The sequence below is a fragment of the Hemibagrus wyckioides genome, linkage group LG04 (genome assembly GCF_019097595.1).
Source record: "Hemibagrus wyckioides isolate EC202008001 linkage group LG04, SWU_Hwy_1.0, whole genome shotgun sequence".
NCBI classification, from domain to species: Eukaryota; Metazoa; Chordata; class Actinopteri; order Siluriformes; family Bagridae; genus Hemibagrus; species Hemibagrus wyckioides.
The window spans coordinates 14,865,693-14,876,555 of NC_080713.1; the positions used below are offsets into that span (position 1 = coordinate 14,865,693).

Genomic DNA, 10,863 nt, shown 5'->3' on the forward strand with positions numbered 1-10,863 from the left:
CTGTGGCTGTATCCTTTTAAGGATCAGGTCTCTTTCAGGTCACTGGTCATCCAAGGTTTATTTACTTGAATGACACCTTGACATCTTTATGGATAAATGTTTCAAAACAGTCCTGCAGGGCCACCCTGGCTTCCTGAGTCAACTTCCTTACAATCCTTATGGAGACTTTAACGTTTGCATACAAAAGGTCCGTTGTTATTATTTCCCATGTAGTGCAGTCAACAGGAGAGTAGAATTTCTATGTACTGATGTATTGAAACAATACAGTATGTTGTATTTTTTTTATCTTTTATGTCCATATTCCAAATGCTTTGAAAATATTACAGATTTAATTACAAAACAAAGCATTAAATGTGATCAAGTCTGTGTTATTCACAGGAAGCAAAAATAGAATATTAATGTATTAAAAATATCAGTGTTAACACTTTTCTCTTCAAACAGTTGAATTTTTGGGTTTTGCTTTAGAAACTGCATTTTTAATGTCAAGTTTTCAATGGGGTTGAGGTCAGGGGATTCAGCTGGCCATTCCATTACCTCAGTCCTTTTTCTCTGGAACCAAGATTTTTCTTGCTTATTTGTGCGTTTGGGGACAATGTCTTGTTAAGACATCCATTTCAGGAGCTTTTCTATTATGACATAAGAAGATCTCTTCAAGTATTTTGATGTATTCAAACTGAACCATCCCTGGTGTACAATACCAGGCCAGTGCCATGGTATGAAAAACATCCTTATACCATTATTTTTGTGCTGCCACGTTTTAATGTCCTCATATTGTATTGTGGGTTGAATTCAGTACCTGGAGGTCGCCTGACATACCGCCAATGACCACTACAAATAAAACAATTTTACTCTCATCAGACCACAAAATGTTACACCATTTCTCTTTTTTTTCTATTTTTCTCAAATTTTAATCAATTCTGTACGTAATTTTTTCAGTGTTGCCTTACAGGGGCTTCTTGCTGATAGCTTAGCTACAATCAAATGTCTTCTTACTGTAACTGTACTTACAGGTCATTTTAGATCATCTTCGTTTTTCCTGGAGGTGATGATTGACTAAATCTTTGCCATTCTGAGTATCCTTCGAATTGTTTTAACCGTAGTTGCTCAATTTCTTCCGCATGTTTTGGATTTTTGTTGCATTCTAAAGCATTTGAGATCATTTTAGCTGAGCGTCCTATAATTTGCTTCACTTCCTCATACGTCTTCCTTTGCAATCAACTTTTTAATTAGATTACAGTGTTCCCTAGAACAATGTTTGGAACAGCCCTTTTTTCAGAATTAATGAATTCTCTAATTAATCTCCACACTGCCATTATTTTGAACACCCCTTTCAATGAACAAGTCAATTATTCAGAACAAACACTGTCGTGACAGTTGGGTCAGCTATTTTCCTATTACACTACTAAATCTCCAAGCAAAATTATGTGCAATGAATTAGCATCACTACTGCTAGAACTGGTTTATCAGGTTACTGTTGTACTGATGTATTTTAACACAACTGTACATGGTTAAAGTCTACAGTAATTACCAACAAATTTTCCAGGTGTTTAGACTGAAATTTAGCAACAGTTGTGAGGCTCATGTTACATGCCGCATCCTTGTCAGCTGACCATGGTTGTGCCACATTTTATTCACAAAACTGCAATCCCTCTGGCTTTTTTATTACCCCTTAGTGTTATGTCCCGGTCTGCCTTAATAATTTTGAAGCCACTTTGCACTATGATCTGGAAAGTCCACATGCAGCTATGTCTCAGTGCAGCACACAATACAATTCTCCCTGGTCAAAATCAGCACACAACTTTATAAATTTCCTAAAGTCTTAGCCATATAAAGCTACAACATCTGAAAGTTTAATCTAATACTTTGCTCTTTCCTTTTAGATTATTGTCACAACTGTCCTAGAACATTTATAATAGGATTATATAGGGGAGAAAAAAATATAGTTTTTCTTTTTGCATTACAGTGTCATTGTTGGTAAATTGTGCATAAGACAAGGAATGTGTGATATAATTTTTTACCTCCCTGTTCATTGTCTTTAATACACTACACCACGTTAAGAGCTTAGATTGACCTACAGTGTTAATCTTGATGATACTAAATTTACCTTTAAATTTCTGGCATTTGGCAGATGCCAAGACATACAAGAGTGCTTTGAAGTCTCTTTCAATGAATACATTAACACTAGTTCAATAGGCCACAGTCTTACGATACCATCAGCCTAAAATCTGTGATGGGAGGTTTTTTTTTAATTAAAACTACATACAACAATACATAAAACAAACAAAGAAAAATAAAAGCTAGTTTAAGTGCTAGTTTAAGAGTCTAGACAATCGAGTTAGGACAGTTCAGGGATGGCCCCTTCCTGTTTCAACATGGCTGCGTACCAGTCCAGTAATTCATCCCAAAGATGTTGGGATCAGGTTGAGGTCAGGACTGCAGGCCAGTCAAGTTCCTCCACACCAAACTCTCTCATCCATGTCTTTATGTACCTTGCATTGTGCACTGGTGTGCATGTTGGAACAGGAAGGGGCGACCCCCAAACTGTTCCCACAAGTTGGGAGCATGAAATTGTCCAAAATATATTGGTATGCTGAAGCATTAAGTTCCTTCCAGTGGAACTATGGGGCCAAGCCCAACCCCTGAATTCAATGATTTGCTCAATGAGGTGTCCCAATAGATTTGGCAATATAGTGTATGCTCTGACCCTGGCTTCATAACAAGTTCGGATATGCAAAGAAAATAATTTTACTGTGCTGTAATGTATATGTGGCAAATTAAGGCTTTTTCTTATTATGCACCTAGTCATGGAACAGCTGAACAGCCAATTTTCCAATTATTTTGGCCCTTTTGGACCACATATAAAAGGTGCTGTAATTTCCACAATGTTATTCAACCCGCCAATTATATGGCAATATAATAGATAAAAGCAGGTCAAGAGTCTTAGTTTAGTAACAGGAGACTAGAAAATCTGAAAAATATCAAATTTGGGCAGTTCAATATTGGAGAAAATGACCAGGCAATGTTCATATCCCTCATTACTCAATGTGTTGCAATCATCTTACACAATGCTTAAAATATCAGTCAGATAATTGCTTAGATTTTTTAGATTTCCAGAAGTTGATTAAGATAATGAAAGGCTGTCTTTAGGAGATGAAACAAACAATAACCTTTTAACTCTGTTAGAGCATCATTAATGCTATTATAATGAAATCCACCCCCTCTTTCTCTGCTCAGTGATTCCCAGGGTGACTAAACACCTGCTGTCTAACCCGGTGTTCACCTGTATTGTCCTTGCTGCGTGTATGGAGATTGCTGTAGTTGCTGGTTTTGCTGCTTTCTTGGGCAAGTACTTGGAGCAGCAGTTCAACCTTACAACCACCTCAGCCAATCAGCTTCTGGGTACGTCAGACATCCCTCCCTCATATAGGACATTATGTATGCATTAGTGTCCGGAAGTGTATATCTTTCTCATTATAATGAGTTCAAACCAAATTTATATTATTTTTTATTAAAGACATTAATTGTTTCTTGCAGGTATGACAGCCATCCCATGTGCATGTCTGGGCATTTTTATGGGAGGTCTTTTGGTAAAGAAGTTGAATCTCTGTGCTTTGGGTGCTGTTCGGATGGCCATGTTGGTCAACCTGATTTCTACTGCCTGTTATGTGTCTTTCCTCTTCCTTGGCTGTGACACAGGCCCTGTTGCTGGTGTGACCATCGCCTATGATAATGAGTGAGCATTAGTGCTTTATGGTTTGTTTGTTTTTCCTTATAAGGATTGTTAGTTTGGTTAAAAACTGTCTGTTTTTTAAGATGTATTTTAAGATGATTCAAGGAAGCACTTAATTAATAATTTTGTTATGAATGGCATACAGTGCCTTGCAAAAGTATTCCTACCTCTTGAGTTTGTGTTTTTTCAGAGGTCACCTAATTAGTAAATAGAGTCTGTGTGTAATCCCAGTATAAATACAGCTGTTCTGTGAAACCCTCAGAGGTTTGTTAGAGAACATTAGTGAACAAACAGCATCATGAAGCCCAAGGAACACACCAGACAGGTCAGGGATAAAGTTGTGGAGACGTTTTAAAGAAGGGTTGGGTTATAAATAAATATCCCAAGCTTTGAACATCTCACAGAGCACTGTTTAATCCATCATCCAAAAATGGAAAGAGTATGGCACAACTGCAAACCTACAAAGACATGGCTGTCCACCTAAACTGATAGGCCAGGCAAGGAGAGCATTAGTCAGAGAAGCAGCCAAGAGTCCTATGATAACTCTGGAGGAGCTGCAGAGATCCACAGCTCAGATGGGAGAATCTGTCCACAGGACAACTATTAGTCGTGCACCTGACAAATCTGGCCTTCATGGAAGAGTGGCAAGAAGAAAGCCATTGTTGAAAGAAAGCCATAAGAAGTCCAATCTTTGAATATCACAATCTTAGTGTGTGATTTTCTTAAAAGAAAACCTGTTAGAGTCTGCAAAAGACTTGAGACTGGGGCGGCGGTTCACCATCCAGCAGGACAATGACCCTAAATATACAACCAGAGCTACAATGGAATGGTTTAGATCAAAGCATATTCATGTGTTAGAATGGCCCATTCAAAGTCCAGACCTAAATCCAGTTGAGAATCTGTGGCAAGAATTGAAAACACACACAGGTTCACAGATGCTCTCCATTCAGTTCGACTGAGCTTGAGCTATTTTGCAAAGAAAAATGGGCAAAAATTTCACTCTCTAAATGTGCAAAGTCGGTAGAGTTCAAAGGTTCAAAGAGTATGAATACTTTTGCAAGACACTGTATGGTATATATGTATATTTTGCATATGAATTGTGTGTGTGTGTGTAGAACTCTGCAGCCAGGTCAGGCACCAGAAGCTCCATGCATTAGTAACTGTAACTGCTACACGTCATCTGTTAGTCCTGTTTGTGGCTCTAATGGGGTCACCTACCTGTCCTCCTGCTTCGCTGGCTGCACCAGATCCATTAGCACTGGAGTGCTCCCTCAACCAGCTCAGGTTATTTATGCTTTCATATGTCCCACACTATCATTTTAATTTATCTCTCTACAATTAACCACACAGTTGCCTTGTAGAGAATGTGCTAAACCGCATGTATAAATAAGGAATAACACAATACAGACCACACTATTCTACATAAATGATGCACAAAAAATGGGGGGGCACTTGGAGACATGGAAGCTGGTAGGGAGGTTTGGGTTTTGGTGGAAGTGATGTGGCACAACATGGAGTGCATTATTTTTTTAATACACAAAAAAGTGTGTTATTTTTTTACTTTGAGTGTGTGGCAGTTATGTGGGAATAGTTACGTGGGAGCAGAAACAGGCCATGATTCCATCCCCTCTCTATAAGGAAAGTTCAGCTTGCCGCTCAGCAGCTGCTGCCCTGGACACAGCTGTAGTATTTCATCATCATGATCAGTGTCATGCAGTGTCTTGATCAGACACTGAAGTAGCACTACAGACATTTGGTGGTTGATGGCATAGAAATAGGACACAGAAGAGATCTTTGAGCTTGTAGTACTATACAATTATCAGAAAAATTACATTACAGGAACAAAGTACTACAAAGCAACTCTCATTGTTTTGCCACAAAAATCAGTGGTCCACCACCCCCGAGCCCCATGTCTCATTAGATGATAAGGAGCCAAGTTAATTACTGCTTGTTTGTGCCTGCCTCATTTCAACTGTCCAGTGAGCAGGGTTAACAGGAAGAGTGGTAGGAGGACTCCAACCAAAGGGTGACATTTTTCATTTTTAGGGGCCATTTTATCTCAAGTGATGGAAGCAGAGGAAGCTGTTGGTAAGGGAGATCAAGTACAGCACATTTGAGGAGTGTCTGGCCATCAAGTGGGTGATCTTCACCCTCTGGTACTACCTACTTGGGCATTTTTTTTTATCCACTGTTCTGATCACACAATGTATGGATTACTTTTTCGTATCTGGCACATCAGCACATCAAATTTAATGTGAACTGACGCCATTGAGCATAATATTCTCCTGGATAGACTAGAAAATGTTGTTGGAGTTAAGGGAACATCCTTTCCTGACTCAGGTCTTATATGACTGATCATTATCAGTTTGTGACAGAAATGGTGAGCTCTATAGACATAACAATTTTCTACTTAATTCTGACAAGACAGAAGTACTTGTACTAGGACCATATGCAGACAGAAGTAAGCATTCTGATTATATAGTAATACTGGAAGCCTGTTTTTGTTTCGTACTGTGCAGCAGTAAAAAAATCAGAATGCAGAAAAACTAGTTCATGTTTTTTCTTAGGTGAATGAGAAGATCAGGAGGGCTCACAGGCTTACAGTCTGTTGCTGAACTGGGATGTTTGGATGTTTTCACAGGACTACATATTTTATGTCGTATTAAGACTACAATTTCTATGATAGCTTTAGGACTGCAGCTAAGTCTTGCACTTAAGTCTCCATCAGTAAACAGTTGATAACTCCAGTAAAATAGACTTGGTTACAAGTTATACAAAGGAAATTGTTTCCAATCAAACTATCTAGAGCCACCCAAAAGAGAATGGATTGTCTTTTAATCTGGTAATATTGTCCCTGGGAGTTTTTGCTTGTCACATTTGGCTTGTTCATTAGCGATAAATTTTACATTTAAAATTTTATTTCTGTAACGATACTTTAAAAACCTCATGAAAAACATGAAACAACAGAAAACAAGTTCAATTCAGTTCAATTTTATTTGTATAGCATTAAAGTGTCTTTAATCAATCTAATAAAACTGAATAAATGTGAATCTGGAGCTTGGCTAACATTCTACCTGCATCCCTCCACACCCTCACACACTGGGGTTCTACACTACCATTTGACAAGAAGAGGATGTACAAACATGCAGTATGTATAAAGCAAACAAGGAAATACACTGATTCTCACTGTAATATCTGGTGGTAGCTCACTGATGTTTGGGGACTGCTTTGCAGATAGTAATAGAGAGTACTGCAATCAGTTCCTCATCAATATTTTAATTATGAAAATGTCCTCCTTCACAATTTAATAAGCTGATTTATAAAGTGAACCTTATTTTTATTTTTTGCTTTTAGAATTTTTCATTTAAAAGAGTGCTAAAGTTTTGTAAATAGTAAAATCATGAATAATAATAATATGATAATCTGTTTTATTGTATTCATCAATTAAAAAATCTCGTTGCTTTTGGACTAATAATTCCATTTCTCTTTAGTCCGTACAGAACCTGACAGGGTGTGCATGCATTTCTGGTGATGGCATTCCATCTACAGTCGTGCCAGGGAAATGCCCACGTCCTGGGTGCCAGGAGGCTTTTCTGATTTTCCTGTGTGTGATCTGTGCCTGCAGCATGATAGGAGCCATGGCCCAGACACCGTCAGTTATCATCCTCATCAGGTAACTAAATATGCCTCATGGTAGTTTGAGACATGTTGAGAGACTAAGGATTTGACATGTGCTTTGGCTAGACATTTGGGACTTATAGAGAATTAACAGATTTGAATTGGCATTATTATGTAAAATCAGTTAATCTGCAAAAAAATCCCTTTGCTTGCTGGCATGTCCCCTTTCCTTTGCTATAAGGACATTAGAATCATGAACTCTTTAACCACATTACTGTAACTGGATTAATTTCTGACTCTCTCTTTGCATCTCTGTCTATTTAGAACAGTCAGCCCAGAGTTGAAATCATATGCACTTGGCGTTCTGTTTCTCTTATTGCGACTGCTGGGTAAGATGCATCCTTCTATGCACTGAATGTTAAGGAGCAGTTCAGGTACAGATTATTTTAGGGCCTTGAAGACCTTTTAGATTTAAGCGTCCTTAGTTTTAACATAATCTCCTCTCTATGATCACCATCTTTAATAAAAATTGTAAAATCATCTTTGATTACTGAATCTTGTGCTGCAGGATTCATCCCACCTCCTTTGATCTTTGGTGTGGGAATCGACTCCACCTGCCTGTTCTGGAGCAGCGAGTGCAACACAAAGGGTGCATGCATGCTATATGACAATGTAGCCTATCGCCACCTCTATGTGAGCTTGGCAATTGTGCTTAAAATAATTGCCTTCCTTTTGTACACCACCACATGGCAGTGTTTACGCTGCAACTACAAGAGGTACATCAAGAATAATGAGGTGTATGTGACATCCCCTGAAATGTTCTCTTCTGACATTAATTTGGATAGTTTGGGCAAAGACATTAACAGAACAAAATTTATATACAACCTGGAAGATCATGAGTGGTGTGAAAACATGGAATCTGTTTTATAGTGGCTGGTACTTGTTAATGCATAACTATGTATCTTCTGAGGATCACATTGGTTGTTTATAACTTTTTTAAACTTGATTTCCTACTTTTACAGTGATGAGTAAGGTTCCACTGGTCACTGTCTACAGTGCACTTTTTGAATTAATGCTAATAATTTTCGGTCCATTGTGGCTCATAGAAGATGCATCAGAGGATATTCATTGTTCAATTCCAGTAATCCATAGAAATGTCCATAGATATTTTGTCATTGGCATGGTTATTTCTATTTAAATACCACACTAAAAATTAATATGATCTCAAACTGCAGAATTAAAGCACTTTTTTTTTTATATCAGCCCCTTATTAAAGTTAGTGAAAGTAATCAGAAAAACTAACAGTCATAAATTTAAAATGTGATTTTTAATACTTAGGTGCAAATGCTTCGCAGTAAATGACTGCCTCCAGCTTGGACCCATAGACATCTCCAGATGCTCGGTGTCCCTTGTGATGCTCTCTGTGAATCTGAGAAGATAATGCATTGTATACAATTTTTATTAGCTGCCATCAATAAACACAAGCGAACCTATACCAGAGGCAGCCATACATGTCTTTTCCTTTTATAATTTTTTTTAAATTTCCTATTATTGTGGTAAAAATGTTACTTCATAACTGTACAGGGTTTTGTTTGGATTTTTTTTTTTTTTTTTTTTTTTTTTTTTTTTTTTTAAGATTTCGTCTGATTTTTGAAATTTACCAGTGGTACCTCTGTAATCACTCTGGTGATAAAGTCAACAATTAAAAGACATCATCACAGATACACCTACCCACTGTAGGGTGTTCCTGATCTGGCCAATTGTAGTGAAAGGGGTCTTTACTATGATAGAATTCTTCTGTTCCACCACTGTTGTTTTCCATGCTTTTTGGTGTTTCTGAACACCAGTGTGCTGAATGTAGTTGTTTTGGCCACAGTTAATGTTTCTGCTATGTGTTTGATTGATTTGTATTGATGATTTGCCTAATGATGCTTGCTTCACTGGCAATGACAGCCCCCAGGACTTACCATCATCCATATACCTTTTAACTGTTTAATAATCATTTTCTTTATCTGAAATAATAAGGAGAAAAATAATATACGCTTAGTCATGGAACAGCTGAGCAGCCAATTGTTCAGTTACTTTGGTCGGTTAAAAAGCTATTAAAGTTTAAAATCTGTAACATTATGATATGTATAAATTATATAATATTCATAGTAGCTAAAATGGCAAGAACTTTGTCTGTGTCCAAATTTTTCTGTACCTGACTGTACGTTATTTGGTTGGTATTCACTTCGGTTTTGTTTGAACAAGATGCACTGTGTGCACAATTATTAGGCAAGTGAGTATTATGACAAAATCATCCTTTTTATGCATATTTTCCAACTCCAAGCTGTACAAACTTGAATGCTTTTGGTTTAAAGATATCAGGTGATGTGAATTTGTGTAATAAGAGAGGGTATGGCCCAAGGAGACCAACACCCTATATCAAGGTGTGCATAATTATTAGGCAGCTTGGTTTCCTCAGGCAAAATGGGGCAAAAAAGAAATTTAACTGACTATGAAAAGTAAAAAAAATGTCTTTCAGAGGGATGCAGCACTCTTGAACTAAAATATTGGGGCGTAATCACAGAGCCATCAAACATTGTGTTGCTAATAGTCAACAGGGTCGGAAAAAATGCAAATAATCAATTAATTTGACAATGCTCCACTGCATGCATCGAAGTACTCCACTGTGTGGCTAGCCAGTAAAGGCCTTAAAGATGAAAGAATAATGACATGGACCCCTTCCTCACCTGACCTAAACCCTATTGAGAACTTGTGGCCTCTTCTTAAATGGGAGATTTACAGTGATGGAAAACACCTCTCTGAACAGTGTCTGGGAAGCTGTGGTTGCTGTTGCAAAAGAAGTTGATCCTCAGCAGATCAAGAGACTGACAGACTCCATGAATGGAAGGCTTATGAGTGTTTGTTTTTTTTAAATGTCAGAAATGTTTATTTGTAAAGTTTGAGCTGTTTCTTTATTATTCTCACTTTAACTGATGACAATAAACAAGTGAGAAGTTTGTTGTTTTTCATTTAGTTGCATAATAATTCTGCACACTAATAGTTGCGTAATAATTGGGCACACGTAGATATTCTCCTAAGAAAGCCAAAATCTCACTTTTACTTATTCGGCTTTTAGGTTTTTTAATATTTTGGATTAACTGAGACCACTGTAGTTGTTCAATGATGAAATTAATCTTCAAAAAAAACTTGTCAAATAATTGTGCACACTCTGTGTGTGTGTGTGTGTATACAGCTGTGGAAAAAAATAAGCGACCACTGCAAAATAATCAGTTTCTTATGTTTTTTTCTTACAGTTGCATGTATTGTTGAGATGAACTACTGACAATATTTCTTCTAAATTGAAAATATAACTATTGTTAAATTTTGAGTGTATATTTAAAGGAAATGACAACACATCAAAATAACCCAAGATCATGCAGTATTTGCAGAACTTTAATAACTCAAATAAAACAAAATGCAAATAATTTGTAAACAAATTGTGTTAATGCTTTGGCTAAATAACATTT

At 37.2% G+C, this 10,863-nt stretch overlaps 1 protein-coding gene across 3 annotated transcripts in view; it reads left to right on the top strand.

Annotated features, from left to right (window-relative positions):
- Window positions 1-10,353, top strand: part of slco3a1a (solute carrier organic anion transporter family member 3A1a) — a 60,197-nt gene extending 49,844 nt beyond the window's left edge. For 2 of the 3 annotated variants that reach the window (XM_058388599.1, XM_058388598.1), the window contains 6 exons: window positions 3,235-3,399; window positions 3,535-3,733; window positions 4,846-5,014; window positions 7,222-7,403; window positions 7,673-7,737; window positions 7,917-10,353. In XM_058388599.1, coding sequence (XP_058244582.1) covers window positions 3,235-3,399; window positions 3,535-3,733; window positions 4,846-5,014; window positions 7,222-7,403; window positions 7,673-7,737; window positions 7,917-8,278 — 1,142 coding nt within the window. In that variant the 3' untranslated portion in view covers window positions 8,279-10,353. The remainder of the gene's footprint in view (window positions 1-3,234; window positions 3,400-3,534; window positions 3,734-4,845; window positions 5,015-7,221; window positions 7,404-7,672; window positions 7,738-7,916) is intronic. The other variant, XM_058388600.1, reaches the window with a different exon arrangement.
- Window positions 10,354-10,863: the final 510 nt, after the last annotated feature.